General features: G+C 26.9%; 1 protein-coding gene across 3 annotated transcripts; it reads left to right on the forward strand.

Moving 5' to 3' along the window:
* The first annotated feature begins 2,096 nt into the window (after positions 1–2,096).
* On the forward strand, positions 2,097–20,147 carry LOC135930375 (beta-mannosidase-like). Of its 3 annotated transcripts, XM_065467164.1 has the most exons (16): positions 2,097–2,369; positions 2,413–2,549; positions 2,589–2,812; positions 8,466–8,536; positions 9,679–9,842; positions 12,723–12,891; positions 14,521–14,685; positions 14,990–15,129; positions 15,399–15,478; positions 16,145–16,365; positions 16,491–16,659; positions 16,903–17,047; positions 17,356–17,500; positions 18,076–18,341; positions 19,448–19,630; positions 19,676–20,147. In XM_065467164.1, exons 1-16 carry the CDS (start codon positions 2,120–2,122, stop codon positions 19,991–19,993), a joined length of 2,847 nt encoding a protein of 948 aa, XP_065323236.1. In that variant the 5' UTR covers positions 2,097–2,119; the 3' UTR covers positions 19,994–20,147. The 3 variants fall into 3 exon arrangements, with proteins under 3 accessions (XP_065323236.1, XP_065323238.1, XP_065323237.1); XM_065467166.1 differs by lacking the exons at positions 18,076–18,341; positions 19,676–20,147 and having other exon boundaries at positions 2,098–2,369; positions 19,448–19,624; XM_065467165.1 differs by lacking the exons at positions 2,097–2,369; positions 2,413–2,549; positions 8,466–8,536 and having other exon boundaries at positions 2,595–2,812; positions 19,676–20,144.
* The last annotated feature ends 76 nt before the right edge of the window (positions 20,148–20,223 follow it).

Raw genomic sequence — 20,223 nt, forward strand, 5'->3', positions numbered from 1 at the left:
CTGCCGAGTCCGAGGGTATGGTTCGATATCAACGGAAAGATGGTATCTATGTTATTTGATACCGTAGCAGCTATTTCGCTGATAGGATATGAGGATTTTAGAAGACTTTGGCCGAAAGTAAAATAATTAGAGACGTTATGCAAGTGAGGCAGTTTGATGGATCGGAGATGGAGATGATGGGAAGAGTGCATATTGGGGATGTAGGGAGAGAAGGATGTAAAATGTTGGACTTATGGATAATTAACCGAGACGTTGAGCCGGTGATGGGATGGGATTACAAGTGTGGGGCCGGAGTATGGATTTTGGGGAGTATTTGTGGCGATCGAAGAAGATATTCGGGAAGACTTGATAAATATGGTCCGAGAGGAGGAGGAGGAGAGAATGTTCGGAGGAAATTTGGAATGGATGGAGGGCCGAGATAATATTGAAGTAGACGAGGGAAGATCCGTGTTTTGGGAGGAAAGTGAAGGAAATGGGAGGGAATATATGTTGGGGAGAGGTCCGATTTATGTAGATGGAGAAATAGCAAATATCCAAGACAGTAGATATGGAGTATTGAGGCCGCTGGTTAGTGAGAGGAGTGAGAATTTTGTAGAACAGGGAGTTGTGGAAAATTTGTGGGAGTAAAAGATGTCCAAAAGGAGGTGGAGAAGTTAGTGGAGAGGTATGGAGAAATCTTTGGGGAGGAGTTGGGTTGTCTAAAGGATTATGAAGTGGAGATTCGGATGAAGGATGGATGCATACCAAAATTTTGTGCTGTTCGTAGAGTACCTTTTGAATGATGGCAGGAGGTAGGGAAGGAGTTGGATCGTTGGGTAAAGGAGGGTATCGTGAATCCGGTTGAATACAGCGAATGGGCGACGCCTTTGGTACTCGTAAAGAAGGCCAATGTGAGTGTGAGGTTGTATGCAATTTCCGGGTAACGTTGAATCCATGTGTGGTGGAGGTGAAGTATCCGTTACCCAGGATAGAGGAGATATTGGCCAGTTTAAAAGGAAGCAGATATTTTTAGAAAGTGGATTTTTCGAACGCGTATTTGCAATTACGGGTAAAAAAGGAGAGGCAGAGGTTGTTGACCATAACAACGCCAAAGGGGCTTTGCTTTTAGAAGGTTGCTGTTTGGGTTGAGCGTATCGGCACCTATGTTTCAACGGACGAGAGCGGTAGTTTTTCAGGGATTGGAGGGAGTGTTTTATTATACCATGATGTAAAAATAACAGGGGGTACTCTAGAGCAGAACAATCTAAGGTTAGAGGTGGATGAATATTTGCAGCTTATTGGAGTGATGGAGTCTTTTCAGCGTGTGTGCAAAAGTGGGAGTCCGAAATTTTTTTTTAGTAATGAAATAAATTAAAAGGATTTTAAGGTTGTAGTTACTCTTAGAAGAAGACGATGGAGGAATAATAATTATGGACATATGTTCGAATAATCGATGGTCAAAGGTGTCCACTTACAACAATAACAGAAGAATTCCTAGGGGTGATCAAAGAGATTGGGGTCTCAAGGATTGGTTAAAGGGGGGAGGTGTCATTATTGGGAGACTGATTTGTGAAATTTGATTTTTGGTAAAGTCAGTATGTATTGCGTTTGATGAGTCATTTTTATTTTTATAATTTTATGTTTTAGTTAAATTGGTGAGTCATTGTTATTTTTATAATTTTATGTTTTAGTTTAATCGCGTTAACATTTTATTTTTAGATTTATAAAAGTGAATTATTGTGAAGTCATTATGATGATGGGATTTAATTATTTATTTGTGATGATTATTGCTTCCCTATAAAAGGGAAGCGAAAATTGTAATTAATCAATTCATTTTTTTTGAATTCATTTTTTTTTGAATTCATTTTTTTTGAATTAATTTTTTTTATAACTATTTTTTATTTTCAATATTTATTATTTTTTTTTACAAATTAACGTCTTATATTTTATTTTATAAACTATACGAAATATTCTAATAAAGGAATAAAACCGCCTATATATATAATAAAGCAATACATTAATATACTTAAATAATAACTGTTATTTTTCAAACATAATAATTATAGATTATAAAATATTTTATTCCCTTTCTTTGAGGAATATTTGTCATTGAAGCACAGATGATATATATTTTTAAAAAATGAACCACTTTTTTTTAATTTTTATCATTTCGCTTGATTCAATCTTGACTGTCACCTATGACAATCTAGCAGGAAAATGGAAATTATATGATCCTCAATATATTACTACCATTAATGCAATAATTCCTGGAAGTTTATATTCAAACATTTGGACAAATAATATCTTAGATGATCCATTACATGATTTTAATGATATGAAATATAGAAATTATTCCCATAGGGATTGGTATTTTGCTAAAATAATCAAGGGTATAATAATTTTATGCTTATAATTTTTAAAAAATAAAAAAAGGTAACAATGATTATAAATATGCTGCATTAAAGGCCGAAGGCATTGATACTTTTGCAAATTTTTATATAAATGATGTGTTCATTGGAGAATCTAATAATATGTTCTTTACACATTATTTTGATATAAGCACCAAGATAGTAATTGAATTATCTCAATTATTTAATAAATATATATAGCAAGAATTTATGGATGGCATGGTTGAATTTAACTTAACTCTTCATTTTAATTCTTCAGTCATACAAGGTAAAAATCTAGCACTAAATAAATACAATAATACACCAATTCCACCCCTATGTCCTCCACCTAATCAAAATGGTGAATGCCATGTTAATCTTCTTAGAAAAGAACAATGTAGTTTTAGTTGGGATTGGGGACCAGCTATTCCTGATATTGGAATATGGTACATTTATAAATAATTATTTATTATTTTTTGAAATTTTGTTAAAACCTCAAATTGAAATAAATATATTTAATGAAAATTAAAAAGCTAAATTATATATCTAATAAAATTTATTGTGATTATAATAATAATTAATTAAAATAAAACTTACTGCAAAACTTGTTAATTTGGCATGGTTAATTTCTTTCATATGATATCTATTGCTAGAAATGTTGACAATTTAGTGATATCAATATTTATTGAAATGTAAGATGTGAGGTCTGCAATAGGCAGGTTTTATTTATCCCACAAGCTTGCCCATACATTGTTTAAAAAATAAACCTGGCCCATTTATATTTTTATTGCCTACTAGAGCTCTGAATTTTTTTATCAGCCTGGCTTAAAATTTTTTATCTAAATTTTTAGTATATTTTTCCTGTCTCAAATTTTTATTTTATCTTTGAGTCTGATCATAAGTTCTCACAAATGACAATATCACAATTTTTTTATAACGATACCCTTATCAAGAAACCTTAAAATGAATATAACAACAAACTTTTATCACAAATCAATAATCGCAAAAATTTTAGAGCGAAGTCATTGAAGATATCATATCATAGCAATTGCGATAATCTAATATGACTAATTTATTTTAAAACATTTATTTTTATAATCATATGAATTGAATAATATTTTAAAATAAATAGGTGCACGATTGATTCAAATAAAGTTTTTAATTTTCTTTTAACCTTAATAAATTTATATATGATTAATGAATTTAGATTTGATTTATAAAATTTATCATTAGAATATAATTTTTTTGCAACCCTGTCCAATACTTTTCTTTGAAGTCTAATTTTATAAGAATTGTGCACAAGGAACTCAGGCTTTATTATTATATTAATCATGAGTTCATTAGTAAATCTTGATCTTTACTGGCGAAATTCTGAGTTTCTGTCTGATGACTACTTAATATTTATAAATTCATTAGTTAGTTTTGCCAGTCACTAACAAAAAATAGAGTAGGCTAAATAAAAACTAGAACATTACTCATTAAACTGTCTTTATTGAATTTTGAATAGCGATTTAAAAATAAATTACATCTAAGTTTAATGAGGAATTTCCCTAATTCAAAACATTTTTGAATCTTATGATTTTACAATCTTTATAGATATTTTTTATCTTTTCTTTTTACTTAGTTAAAATATTAGTTATATTTTCAAAAAATTTGATAGGAATATGAATCTATTGTTAAGAAGCAGCCTTAAGCACGAAGTTTACCAAACTTTGGCAAACACTAATTCTGAAGCTTAAGACAGTATATAATGTTTAATTACAATATATGTAGGTTAGTACATTTATTATTTTTTTTCCAGAATTAAATTAAAAGTAATTTTTACTGAATTCTCAAAAGATGATTTTGATAAATAAAAATTTTCATAATATTTCCATATGAGTATCAAATGAAGCTAGTAAGGATGTGTTTACATTGTTACTCATCTTTATGTTTTTAGGGGGATAAAAATTATAGATAAAAATTATAACATAATATCTCTTGACATGAATATCAAAATAAAAATATCTTTCGACTGTTTTGTTAATCACCGCCACATTGCTAATCAAATTTTTAAAAACATATATCAGCATGGAAGAAGGGGGAGGGGTTACAACCTTTTTTAATATCTTAAACATGGGCAATAAATAAGATTTAGTAAATAAATGTTAAAAATAGCTCTAGATCTCTAAAACTGAGCTATATGGGTATGGGGTTATAATATAATATTTTGATATGGGCCTTATTAAAGCTTTATATTTAAAATATCAAAATAGTAAAGATAAATAAATAATTAATTTAGTATTATTTAAAAATTGACATTTTTGATTTAATTCCCAAAATTCTTTTAAAAATATTTTTATATGTCTGGCTGGTGTCATTCCCTATGTCATAAATATATAAATAGTTTGCCATCTTTTGACTTTGTTTCGGAGTCTTATAAACTGTTTTATTAAACAAAAATTAGGAGATCTTGGCTTTTAAAAATTATTTGTTCCACCGATAAAGATGCCTCAAAGGTAAACTTTACAGATGCCTTGACCAAAAAATATTTAAATGTCGACGACTTACAAAAAAATGGTAAGATAAAAGATAATAAAGAAATAGATAATAATTCCAAAAATTCAATCGTTAATTAATTAAATTTAGTTGACGTTTTGAATAATACTATGGAAATAATTTAATTTCAATGGAACTACCTTCACTTAATCTCACGAAATGCGTAATTCACCGAACACGGAGTTCAAATAGATGTATATTCTATTACGGAGGATTTCATACTTAACATTTAAGCCGTTTTTACTCGGCTTCCGATATTGGAACATCTTAATTTTTTTAATCTAGAACATTTTATAATTCCATTTTTTTTAAAAAAATGAGTGAAATTGCTTACAAATTGAATAGAAGCGTTTAGTGTTATTTTTCCTAAAAATACTTTCATTCAAGTTGAACCAAACAACCACGTATTTTGAATCACATAGAAAAACAGTTTATATTAACGAAATATGTGAAATTATCAAAAACTATCCATCATTTTCCTAATTCTCTCGTCATAGACAATTACAAATTTATCATATCCAGTAGAATATATTTTTTTTTGATTAATTATAACTTTGCAGTTATTTTTATTTATTGAAATACGTCGGGAAGACAAAGGAGATGTCAAAATCTTGAATTAGAGTTACTATTATATCAGAAAGTTGTTGTTAAAGACGTGGATTAAAAAATAAGAAAAGTTTGAAAATAATTAAATTGAATTTCAATATTACAAAGGTTATGAAATGTTTAATTTGTAAACATATTAAATGACAATTATATGAAATTATTATTGATAGTATTTAAATTTTAGTGTTTAAGTGAGTATTTAAAAGAAGAAGAAAAGTTTTATCATTTTTACTTTTTATTTTTCAGAGATCTTCAGGCCGTATTTTAATTTTTATAAATATACTCGGGCCGGGCCCAAATTTTTTTAAAAAAAAAATACCCGGGCCTAAAATTTCTTTTAAAAAATACCCGGGCCGGGCCGTATATTTTAGAACCGAATATTTTAAATCGCCATTAGCAATAAAAATTAAGAATAAGTGTAATATATTTTAAAAATCCGAGCCGGGCCGTGCAAATGGTACTTCTGCAGGTCTGATATTTTTACTAGTTTTTTTATTACTTTTATGATTCTTTGTTTTATTTATTTTATAAAGATTATTGATTAAACAGATATTTTAATAAATTAATTTGCTATGCTCAATTAATGATCTCCTCAATTATTAAATTAAATTTGGAATGGGAATGGGAATGAATTTCTCTCTTATTTAAAACTTCGAATTTAACAGTTATATCGATTTGCACAATGTAATAATAATAATAATTGGGAGGCACATAAAAAATGTGTAATAAATCTCCATGAAACTTTTTTAAAGATATATTAAAAATTAGACGTTATATATAATTTAAATTTCAGGTTTTATCTCTGGGTTTCGATAAAGGAACAACTATATCCTAGTGAAATATTTTTTAAAAAATGAGATTCCTTTTTATTATATACATAACAATTTAGAAAAATCTTTTTTCACTATTTTTTTTTGATTGGGAAAAATTTTAGCATTTTAGAATATTTGTTAAAATTTACTTTTTTGCCCAAAGCACTTGTTTAAAATTTATGTTGGGGGGGGGGATTTATTGAGGTAAAAACCTGAACCAAAATGTCCATCCTTACTTATAACCACTAGTGAGAAGAAACCAGAAAGAAATTGGCTAATTTATTTTTATCACATCAGATAAAGGTTAGCCTACTTAATAGACAATAAGTAACAAAAGATTCTTAAATATTGCGCGCTTATGATTTAAGGAACTTTGGTCGGTAAATTAATCTTGAATATTTTGTTTTCCTTTAAATAAATGCATACGCAATATATTTATTGCTTCCGGTAGTTCTCTATAATGACTTCGCGCAAATACATTCACGTTAGAAAATTCTCTATAAAGGGATCGCTAACAGTTATGCTTAAATGTATTCGCTCTAAAGGGTTAAGGTGATATTCTCTTCGCTATAAATGTTTCCCGATATTACCTTCGCTATAAAATTCCTTGCGATAAACAACATTCTGGATAGTGTTTCGTGATAAAAGTTTCGCTGAATTGACCTGATAAGAAATCAACGAAATGACAAAATTGTTAAATGATCTATATTAAAGGGACAACATACGTATTTAAAACATATTTTACGATTTAAAAATTATCTAAGAATAAGTAAAATTTTTTAAATATTCTTTCGAAATCATGTGAAATATAAACAAGGGGTTACATTAAAAAAGTGGACATCTTTTGTAAATTCCATATTTTCTCTTATGATTTTTTTAAAATAATTTTTTAAATTTTTTTTACCATTCTCAAAATATTTCAAATAAATTTTCATGATGGATAAATCCCTATGTCTAATATGATACTATTTTTACAAAAACCGGAAATTAACAAAATTTACAGCTTGCAAGACCTGTAAAGCGAATTTAAGCGGGGGATGGGATGGGGGAGGGTGTATTTGGTTCTAGAGTTAATTATTAAATTAGGGGTGTACCGATACCACTTTTTGGAGGCCGATCCGATCCGATATTTTAGATATTAAATTGATATCGGCCGATAACCGATCCGATATCATATCTAATTTTGTATTCTGCAAAGATACCGGTTTTAATTTTTAATATACTTTTTATTAGTACAACATCTATAATTTTACTATAACATAACATATGTCATTTAAATATATTATAATGGTCAGTAGTTTATATTCAATTCAATTGCTATTATTTATATAATAAGTAATAACATTAATCTATTTACATAATTAGTAATAAAAAAATATATTATGAAATTTGAAATTAATATTTAAAATTAATATATCGAAGATTTCTTTTTATATCAGAGATATGTCGGCGGTGATGGGGACTGTTAATATCACTAGCATCACTAAAAACAGATACTGAAGAGATTAATGAACACTTTTTTAAACAGAATGCGAAAAAAAATAACTATATTGCAGAATGTTTATTAACTAATTATTTCTATTAAAAAAATTAAACATAAAAATGTATTTCGATTTTATTTATAAAAATAAATGGTTTTTTAGATATAATTTTTTTTAAATTTTGTTAAAAGCGCCATTTTATATCGGATCGGAAAATTTTATAATATTTGCCGATAACCGATATTTTAAAATGAGCGAAATATCGGCCCGATCCGATCCGATATAAAATATCGGTACATCCCTATATTAAATATATTTTTATTGAATTAAAAGATTCTACATAAAAGGGTTAATAAGTATTTTTAAGTTCCCAAACCCCACTGGCCATTTAATTTAAAAAAAAAATGAATTAGAGAAATAATACCGGTGAAAAAATTAGATCCACGCAGTTAACAAGGATGTTTCAAATCTTACATTTTTAAACTTATTATATTATCCTTTGTTCTCTTATATTTTCTGGCATACAATTTTAAAACTACTTTATTTAGTATGATATTATCTAGCAATTAAAAAATATTATATTTAAAGATTTAATCGTAACCTAAAAATCTGATTTTTAAAAATATAATTAATTTTTTTAAAATTTATTTTTTTGATATAAGGAAAAATATCGGAATTATGTATTACGACTCAGTATTTATGCAGGATGTCTATATTTACACAAATTATGCAAGTATAAAGTTTACTATATTATTTATTTATATAATAATATCACCAAGATAAATTTTAATAAATATTCCAACGAATCCTGTTATTTTCTTCTTAATAATAAATATACCCATTTAAAAAACATGGTAAATTTTGTGGAAACAGGTTTTGGGGGAATGGTGACTGAAACAAGACTAAGAATGCATAATGTATTTTTGTATCCTATTATAAATAAAGCAGACAATCTTTAAAAAAAATAGTCTGACCAAAAGGATATTATTTTATAATTAATGGCATTAAAAACGACACACCTTCGCAGACCCCTATTTTAAAAAATATAAAATTTGTATGCAATTTACGTTTTATTTGTAAAAAGCTTCGTATATAGTCAGGTGAGACACATTTTCTAATCAAACCAAAATTTAATTATTTTTTTTATATTTTTTTTAACCCAAATTAAAATAATATTTAAAATACTTAATATTCCTATTATTTAATAGAATCAGGAAATAATTTTTTTAAATATTATGTAATTAAAAAATTATCGATAAATAATTTACCACATAAAAAAAATTGAATTCGAAAATTTTTAAAACTATTACTGAAGAAAAAGTAAATATTATATTTTGTTTTGGAACTCACTTGTGCTTTATTGGGGGGGAGGGGCGCATATGGAGTCTTATGTGATACTACAACGATATTCAATTATTTATTTTATTAAGTATCTATTTAGTGATATAATTTTTTTTTACATTGCATCATATGTAAATATAAAATTGACTAATGTATAATACCGCGTTATCTAATTGCACATAATATCTTATACGAAATATTCGCTATTCATTATAGAATCTTGCATAAAATATCTTTCATGAAATAACAAATATTTTAAAAAAATATTTTGATCTTTCAAAAAATAATTTTGTGATTCCTCAAAATATTTTTTTTTAAAATCTATTTTTTTTTTCAAACTCCGATTAAATTACTATTTAAATAAGTATTTTAAAAATTTTTTAATGCTGATTCTCTAGATGTTGGCGTTTTGAAAATCTAGTTTTCTTGTTATAGGCATCTCTAAAAAACTATGAAACCTGCCTCTTTTTTCCCCTCTATAATCTTGTCAATCTTAATCTTTTACTATTTTATTTATTAACTTGTTTACGCTAGATGAGGCATGGGAGATAATGGTGTATATAAGATTTTTTATGGCTCCTGATTTAACCACTCCAAATAATGTTAAAGTTCAAATAAGTATGCCTAATTTGACGGATGTCAACCAAAATTACAGCTGCAATGTTCCCGAATGCGTTCTAAAGTTTCTATTGAACCGGGTAATTAAATAAATTATTTTTACTGTAATGGGCATAATATATGATATAAAAATTAGGGAAATCCCCACCTAATGGTGCCCCTTAGCAAAATTTTGGCTATGCCTATGTATATATGGTATATGGGATAATAAATCACACTATATCCATAGAATTTTAAAAATAACGAGAAAATAAGAGGTCCGTGAAGTTGGCCCCACAATTTTTGATTTTCAATGGTTTATCAGTTGGTGTGATTAGTACCCGATTTGTACCGTTTTCAGTTCGATTTGTACCATCACCGTTTTTGAGATATTCAAAGAACAAAATGGGGGGGGGGCAACTTCACGACAGCCCCCAAACTTTTGAACTTAAAATAAAAATTGAATAGGTCGATAGAGAATGATTTGTACCGTTTTCAGTACGATTTGTACCATAACCGTTTTCCAGCTATTGACCGTTGAAAATATGGCGCCAAAAATAAAAAACATTCAAAAAAATTTTTTTAAAGTTTTTTAACGTACAACGGTAGAGAATTTTTTTCTCTTCTTAATGATGCAATCAAATTTTAAACCTTATATTATAGCGTGAAGTTAGCCCCCCCCCCGATATTCAAAATTTGAGATTTTTCAAATTTTTAAAACGGGATTGATTTGTACCCGATTTGTACCGTTTCAAACTCGATTTGTACTATTACCGTTTTCCAGCTATTGATCGTTAAAAATATGGCGCCAAAAATAAAAAACACTCAAAATTTATTTTTTAAAAAAGTTTTTAACGTACAACGGTAGAGAATTTTTTTCTCTTCCTAATGATGCCTCAAATTAAGCTTTATCTTCATTATTTATTTCGGAATGAGTGTTTTTTATTTTTGGCGCCATATCTTTAACGGTCAATAGCTGGAAAACGGTAATAGTACAAATCGAGTTTGAAACGGTACAAATCGGGTACAAATCAATCCCGTTTTAAAAATTTGGAAATCTCAAATTTTGAATATCGGGGGGGGCTAACTTCACGCTATAATATAAGGTTTAAAATTTGATTTCCGAAATAAATAATAAAGATAAAGCTTAATTTGAGGCATCATTAGGAAGAGAAAAAAATTCTCTACCGTTGTACGTTAAAAAATTAAAAAAAAGTAAATGTTGAGTGTTTTTTATTTTTGGCGTCATATCTTTAACGGTCAATAGCTGGAAAACGGTAATAGTACAAATCGAGTTTGAAACGGTACAAATCGGGTATAAATCAATCCCGTTTTATAAATTTGAAAAATCTCAAATTTTGAATATCGGGGGGGGGGCTAACTTCACGCTATAATATAAGGTTTTCCGAAATAAATAATGAAGATAAAACTTAATTTGAGGCATCATTAGGAAGAGAAAAAAATTCTCTACCAAAAAAAATTTTGAGTGTTTATTTTTGGCGCCATATTTTCAACGGTCAATAGGTGGAAAACGGTGATGGTACAAATCGAACTGAAAACGGTACAAATCATTCTTTATCGACCTATTCACTTTTTATTTTTAAGTTCAAAAGTTGGGGGGCTGTCGTGAAGTTGGCCCCCCATTATGTTCTTTGAATATCTCAAAAACGGTGATGGTACAAATCGAACTGAAAACGGTACAAATCGGGTACTAATCACACCAACTGATAAACCATTGAAAATTAAAAATTGTGGGGCCAACTTCACGGACCTGAAAATAAGTGTTATATATTGAATTGTTTATTTTATTATTTTTGTAAAATGTTTAATTTCATTATTATATTTATTATATGAATTTGAATTGTAAAAGAAAAGGGATATGATAACGAATAAAATAAAAAGATATTTCATGAATTATTTTTAACATTATATTTCAAGAATCACTTCTTAACATTACATTCCAAGAATGGTGCAGTCGACAGGATACGAACCTGATAATTGGTAATATAATTGTAGAGAGATATAATTTTTATGAATATAATCAAAAAAATGAGGAAAAATCTTTGAAAATTAGCAACGAATTGTAATTGGGGAATTTTTGAATACTGCATTAAGAGATAAATTCTTATTCGGAATAAAAACATTCTAAAATTTTTACAAAGATTATTATCCGAAGATGATATAGACATGAATAAGGCTCAAATAGCTACTGACTATAAAGAATACAAAATGATGAAACTAAAATTGATCAGTTAGAAGAGAAACATGTTAATATAAAAATAATTTAAAAAGTTAATAATGATAATGATAAACAATCAAAATCATATAATAATAATTATAATACGTGTTATAAAAAACCAAATCCCTGCCACTCCTGCTGCGGAAACCATAGAAAGGAAAATTGTCTTTCCAAGAATGCTACTAGTTATAAATGCAACAAATAGGCACATTACTATAGTCTGTAGAAAAGAAATAGTGAATTTTTTAAATAATACAACAAATGAATATAATCCCGAAATTCGGGTGGATATCAAAATAAACAACAGCGATATCAGAATGGAATTAGATACTGAAGCTGGGGTGGCATAATAAACGAAATATTGGAAAAATAAATTTAATCGTCCTGGATTAACAAATTGCATTCTAAAACTTAAAAGTTATACAGGAACTTATACGACTATTAGGTAAAACTGTAATAAAAGTACAATATAAAATACGAACACCAGAACTACCTCTCATAAATACAAAAATAACAAATTAAACAATTCAATACATAACAAACAGTAAGTAACATTACATCACATTTTTGAAAAAAATTACTTTTTCTTAAAAAGAAACTCAGCATTAATAATATATATCATCTTGCAAACCAGATTTTTAATTTTTTAAATCAATTGAATATCTTTTTTAAAATAACAATCAATCATGCCCCTATTTTGATCCACCATTTTATTTTTGTTTATTATATAATCAATCGGAAGGAACAAATATCACTTTGGTGGCCAAATGGGCATGGCTCTCAGCCCTTGTATCCCGTGATTGTCACTTATTTCCCCGACGATAAACCTTTTCAAATCCAAATTAAAGACATAGGTTTTCGTAATCTTAAATTGGTTCAAAAGGCGGTTAATAACAAGGATGCATCCCAGGGTATGTTTTTGATATTATAGTATATACATCGTTTATTATAATATAATGATTAAATGGAGTTTATCAAAAATCGATTGGCTAAGTTTGAAAAAAAATGATAAACCAGCTATTTGTTAATGTCTAGGGTAAATCCTATTTATACAGGATCGGGCCGATTGGTCAGCCACAAGTTTATACCTTATAGCTACTAAAAATGCAGAGCATTCATAAGCATCTGCTGATTTTTATTGTTTTTTAATATGGGCCAAGGTCTGGTGCGGATTAGGATTACTATATATATAAAGACCTGCAGGGGTATCATTTGCACGGCCCGGATAATTTTAATAAAACTAGTAACGGGTTTAAAGAAAGAAAAATTTCAGAGACTTGACCTGACCCCCCGGACAGGACCGTATATTTTTTAAAAAACAACCCGGCCGGGCAGTAAATTTTAAAACATAATATTTTAAATCGCCATTATTATCTTTAAAAATTAAAAATAAATAGAATATATTTAAAAAAAAATTCAGGTGGGCCGGGCCTGAAAATATAAAACCTGGACCGGGCCAGGCTGATAATTTATTTTAAAAAAAGATCCGGGCGAGGCCGATAATTCATTTTTTTAAAAAAAATCATGGCTGGGATATGCAAATGGTACCTCTGCAGGTCTCTGAAAAATTTAATAAGAATTAAATTAAAATTTATAGAAATATTTTAGCTGAAATATACATTCTTTTATATTATTTTTTAAAAGAATGTATAAATAAACAATCAATCAAATTATTTTAAAAAACATTCTACCTAGATTTTGAAATTAAAAAAATGATATAAACTGAAAATCTCTTTCATAAATGAATTAGAAAGTGACTCATCCACTTATAAATATAAAATCTATCCTTCGAGTCCGTAAATAGGTCTCTAAGGGCAGATAGCCTTATTTCAGAATAATTTAAACTTTTAATTTTAAATAATACATGCTGAGGAACATAATATAGCAGGGTTGTTAGAAAGTTGAGGGCTCAGTTTAATATCGAAAAAAAAAATTTTAAAATGATAAATTTTATAAATTAATTAATTCATAAAAAATTAACAAAAAATTTTTAGTAGTCATTTTTCAAAATATTTAGTTTTTTGTCTCCTTAGGTAAAATTTATTATAAATTAATTTAAAAGGCTTGTAATAGAAATAAATTGCACAAAAACATACAATCCATAAAATAAATTTTTCTAAATATTCAATTTAAATTTAATATACGAGCAATTGTGATTTTTGAAATACATTTCAGATTTCACGAAAACTAATTTAAAAATTTTTGGCTAATAAATTATAGGAAAGGAATAAAAAATAAAATTAATTGTATTATTTTATTAATATTGAGTCAATAATTTTTATACCTTAATTCGAACTCATTTTTAAAATTTTATCTCTGATCCCGGACCTTTGTCGAAGGGTTCTCACATCCCTGTAATAAAAGTCTCGAAAGCTTAAATATTTTTTTTTCACTAAATAAATCTAACTCAAAATTTTAAAACTATCTTTGTAATTATTCCAAATATTTTGAGGTGTTTATAATTTAACGTACGAATATTTGCACAGCTTTATCTATATTAAAAATATTATTTATTTCTTTATTATTTTTAAAATAAATAGGTAAGACTTTTTACTTTGAGGTAAATGGCAGACCTATATATTGTAAGGGTTCCAATTGGATTCCGGCATCCTTGATAAAATCTGCAATTACTAAGGAATACATTCACCATTTGTTAACCTTGGTAAAAGATGCTAACATGAATATGTTGAGAATATGGGGTGGAGGTAAACAAAAAAACGATTAAATACATTTAAATTAAATTCTAAAGAAAATGCATTAATAAGATTCGAATTTGATTTCTTAGACCCAAGCCCGGCATGACCTGTATTTTTTAAATTTGATCTAGAGCCGATTTTTTAAATTCGCTGTATTCGTTTATCCAATTAAAATTTATGTCATTCCGATTTAATCCTTAATTTTTTTTTGAATCTTTTTTATAGTTAGTCTTAAAAAATAGTTTTATATTAATTTTTAATCATCGGGCATAAGAAATGAATGAAATAAATATTTTATTTTATGCCTATCAAGGCGTATACGAATCGGACTATTTTTATGAGCTAGCTGACCGATTGGGTATAATGATATGGCAAGATGCCATGTTTGCCGTGGCCTTGTACCCAGCCGATCCAGAATTTTTGCTAAGCGTCAAGAACGAGATTTCTTTTCAGGTAATTAAAATGTATCATGACTTTGAGAAATATTTTTATTATAATATCGAAGTTTTAATTAAATATTATTCCACTTCACTTACAGTAAAAGTACATTATGTGACTTAGAAATCTGGAGATAAAAGATATAACAATTTGTAAATTAATTAGGTTAGTTTATTATTATAGATTAAATTTTTTAAAAATTTTATTAATTAAATTACATAAGATCAGAATTTTTGTGATTTCTTCATTCTCTTCGTCATTAATTATGATGTTACTACTTTTAGGCTGGTAGATTGCAACATCACCCATGTGTGGTAGTTTGGAGCGCTAACAACGAAAATGAACAAGCTTTGACTAGTGGCTGGTATAACTAAAAATATTTATATATATCATTTTAATTTTTAGATCTCCTAATTAATCTGCAATATGCGACTTTTTACAATAAATGAAAATTTTGACATTTAATAAATTGGATTTTTTACTACATTTAAATTTGAAAACATTCTAAATTATATTTAAAAAAAATACAATCAAAATTTAAATCAAATTAAATGTGGCCCTACTAAGTACTTTTAGAAATAATATGTGAAAAATACGACCCATTTAAAATACATTTTGAAAAAAGAAAAATGCTTTAAATTAAGCGCTATGTGGCTTTAATTTTCTAAAATTGGCTATATATATATATATATATATGCATCCGTCTCCTTGTGGTGTTTTGTAGTTATAGAATTTTATATTGTTTAATTTAATTATAAAGTTTATCAAAGACATTTAAACATCTTTTAATTATAAAAAGGTTATATTCAGTAACCACACCCCAAAAGGTACACATTTTATTGTAATTTACCATTAAATTTTTATTACTGCCTGTTTAAGTAGAAAGAAAAAATTTTTCAATCTTAATCAAATTACAATCAAGTTGGTCTCTTTTATGATATAATTAATAATTCTAAATATCTTGGTAATGTATTCTTTACAAGTGTTATATATATTTGGTACCGATTACATATATGTTAATTTCTCAAAGGTTCCCCCTTTATAATAGACCAATGTCCGCCTTAATCGAGGATTATAAAAATTTGTATTACAAAACTGTGTACGAAACATGCAAATCCATAATGGATTTCGGGCATGATACCGAAAATCAATTTCCACAAGTGTTATCTTCTCCTTCCAATGGTGACTTGGAGACATCCTCCATCAATAATAGCGTGTCATCAAACCCCGGAGACTTACGCTTTGGAGATAGTTAATATTTTCTTACATTTAAAAAATATAATTTTAATATTTTGTTTTGATTAAAGTAAGGATTTAAATTTACAATTTAAAGTTGTTGTGGTCATAGAATCATTTTAATTTATTATTTTTTAAAGTTCATCATTACAGTTATACTGGTGATTTATGGAATTGGAATGTGTATCCTAAAGCTAGATTTGTCTCAGAATACGGGTATCAGGCTTGGCCTTCTTATTCATCTTTATTAGCAGTAACGAAAAATCCATCAAAAGATTTAACTTTTGGAAGTGATTTTGCCAACTATAGGTATGAAGGATTGGATTAATTTTTTTTAAAGAAATATGCATTTCACTTTTGTTTTTATAAAACATGTAGATCTAAATCTTAAAATCAATTTTAAAAATTAGCATTAAGTATATGAGAAAAAAACATGAATTATTGTAACTTATAAAAATTAACCATATCAGTTAGGGGAAATATGTTTGGATAAACTAAATCATTAAAAATGAATTGTTTTTAAATATTTTATTTAAAAAAATTATATTTTAGGCAACATCACTCTTTTGGAAATTTCCAGATGCTTGACCAAATTTTGATACACTTTAGGAATCCCAATTATACGATTAAAGACAACAGAGTCATCGATGATAGCAAATCTTCGGATTATTTTGATAAATTTACGTATCTCTCCCAAGTTATATATCATAATATATATTATGAATTTATTTCAAAAAGCTAATTTTAATTTAAGTTAACTTCAAAAAAATTAATTAAAAAACAAAATATAAATCTTTTTGGGAAAAATAGTCATATGGCTAAAACATATTCTTAAAATTTTTAAAACTATCATTAGTTTTCTTAAAATTTTAAAGCTTAAAAGTTTTTAAACCTTGAAATAAGAAAATATGATTTTTAAAATAGACATTTTAACAACATTCTTTAATTGCAATTCTTATCAATTCAGTATCTACATAACCCAAACGCAATTTTCATCTTTTATAGATCAATCAAGCTACGGCTATTAAAACACAAACTGAATTTTACAGGAGGAATAGAGATTTAGACGAAACAGGGTTAGGTCTTAATATGGGAGCATTGTATTGGCAATTAAATGATGTTTGGGTAGCGCCTACTTGGTCATCAATAGGTTATCCTTTAGTTTTTGCTTATATATTAAAATAGTGGTTTAGTATTATAGCTTTTCCCGACTCATTTTTTAAATCTGCATTTAAAACGCTCGAAAAGTCTGCAATTTTAAAAGCTGGCAACCAAATTAACACAGCTTTTTAAACGCTGCATTAAAATTTAAGAAAATTTTCAGAAACCGCTGTTTGAAACTGGCATTATTCTTAATTTTTGGAATTTTTAATCAGTAAATGTAAAATTATCGTATAAAAATAATTCATGTATGTTTCAATTTATTAAGTATATTATTTCTGAATACCTTATTAAATATCAAACTAATTAATATTTAGTACATAAAATCTGTAATTTTCTTTGATTATACAAACGGCAAAAATATAAATCAGCTGTTTTAAAAGATGCGGATATAGCCTTTTATACGCAGTGTGAAAAAATGAGCAAAGATGACCTCACATGCACACGTATTTTTAAATTTATCAATATATAGAATAATTAACACATCTTAGAGTTTAATATAAGTGTATGAAAATAGCGTTAGTGGATAATTATATAAATAGACCATTATTTTAAATATTTTAGAATATGGAGGAAAAAGCAAAATATTACATCATTTCGCAAAATCATTTTTTTCGCACATTCTGCTTACCATTCATTTTGAAAACGTGACTCAAAAGGAGATGATTAGTCAGAATTTTGACTCCAACCAAAATATTGACGAAATTAAGATAGTTTACACAGTCATATGTGACGACGAACCCCCTAAAGATAAATATAATCTTTATGTAACGCTTAGGAACGTTCAAAATTTGACAATAGCCTATCAAAAGAATATATCATTATCTGGAGTATAAACTTTTTTTTATTATACTAAAATCCTAACCCCTACCTTATTACCTGTAAAAAACTAATATTCTCATTCGATAAAAATTTGTAAACGTTGCATAAAATATTTCACCTTAGTTCAAATTTTAACTTTCTTCTAGTTGTTTTGTCTCAAATATACTATAAATAACTTAATATCTTGTTAAAAAAATAACTTACCCCATGATTTAAAAAATAAATTGCTTTGAATAGAAGAAAAAAATGTTATTGCTGATATTATGAAAAATTTTATAAAAATAGTTTAATATTTATTAAAATTATTATAATAAAATTGTTTTTCCTTCTTTTTTTAGTTCTAAATAGGGATTTTTAGATTTAAAAAATAGAAATAAGTATAACTTTTAAAAGTATTTTAAAAATATGACATATCAAAATCGTGAAATGAAAAATTGGTGCCAGGCTGCTTTTCTGAATAAAAATTAGGACTGTGCTGACAAATATCGCATCAGTACCAATATTTAACGTTTTGAAAAATATCGGATCGGGTCGATACCTGCAAAAACCCGATCCGATTGTTTTTTGTTATTATTTTACATTATTATATTTCAAAAGATTTTATATTTATACAAATAAAACGATTCGAAATTTTTTTAAAATAATAACTTGCCCATTTTATTATTTATACTTGAAAAAAAGGAATATTTTTAATATGGCAATGAAAAATTTTCACAAAAGATATGACAATTTTGCTACGGAACTTATTTTCAGTTGGAGGAATAATGAATTTAATATTTAAAAAAAAAAATTTAATCATAATTGTAAAATATAGATTTTTTAAAATTATATTTGGTTCAAAGGGTGATGATAAAAAATCATTATAAATATGGGATCGGTTTTGTTTTGAACCTATATTGTGAAATAATGAATAGGTGAAATATATATGGATCGGCACAGTTATAATAAAAATTAAGTCGAGCTCACTGCCTATGCATTATTTATTTAGAAAAAATAAATATCGGTTGTATCTGCCGACGATACCTTAGCATGTCCGAATTCGGCTAATAAAAGTGTTATTGATGTATCTGTTTTATTTTAATATTAAGTATATTTTATTAATTCAAATTATAAGGTGAAATTTGGGAGCCAGGTCGTTTTAAATCAAAACTTGGGTGATTTTCGTGATTATTTAAATCTCAGCCAGTTTTACTTTCACGCATATATTTACAATCCAGGAAAACCAGGAATACTCAGTCAACAAAGATTGTTTTTAAATTATCCTAAAACTTGGAAATTAAATGATCCAAAAATATCGGTATAACTTATTTAATTTTTTTTATTATATTGATATAATTTTAAGATCGTCAAAGTTAGCAAAGTCAAAAATAAATTTACTATACATATATCGACTCAAAATCCGGCATTTTATGTGTGGCTTGAAATCGTTAAAAGCCCTCAATGCAACCAAATATTTAACCGCGATAAAACATCGTATAAAAATATATTAAAAATAGGTGGAAAATTCTCGGACAATGGATTTATCATGGACACTCCCGAATTAATTATATATTATACTCTATTGAACGAGCATAATTCTGAATACGCTAACGATGATTCAAATTTGTCGAACTCTAATCGTTGTATATCCGTTAGAACGTTATATCATATTTATCAGTGAATTTTATAAGATATATAAATATGTATTTAAAATAATTATTTATTATAGATACAAATAAAAATATGTTTAAAAAATATTTATACAATATATTCTTATGGTTTTACCGTTTTTTTTAAATAAATTTTTTTTTAAGGACTTGTATTTTACCCTAAAATATTTATAAAAAAAAATAATTAAATATACAACTTATTTATTTTAGAATGGAATAAAATTATAAATATATTAATACA

Source organism: Gordionus sp. m RMFG-2023, chromosome 5, assembly GCF_954871325.1.
Source record: "Gordionus sp. m RMFG-2023 chromosome 5, tfGorSpeb1-WG-v2, whole genome shotgun sequence".
NCBI lineage: Eukaryota > Metazoa > Nematomorpha > Gordioida > Chordodea > Parachordodidae > Gordionus > Gordionus sp. m RMFG-2023.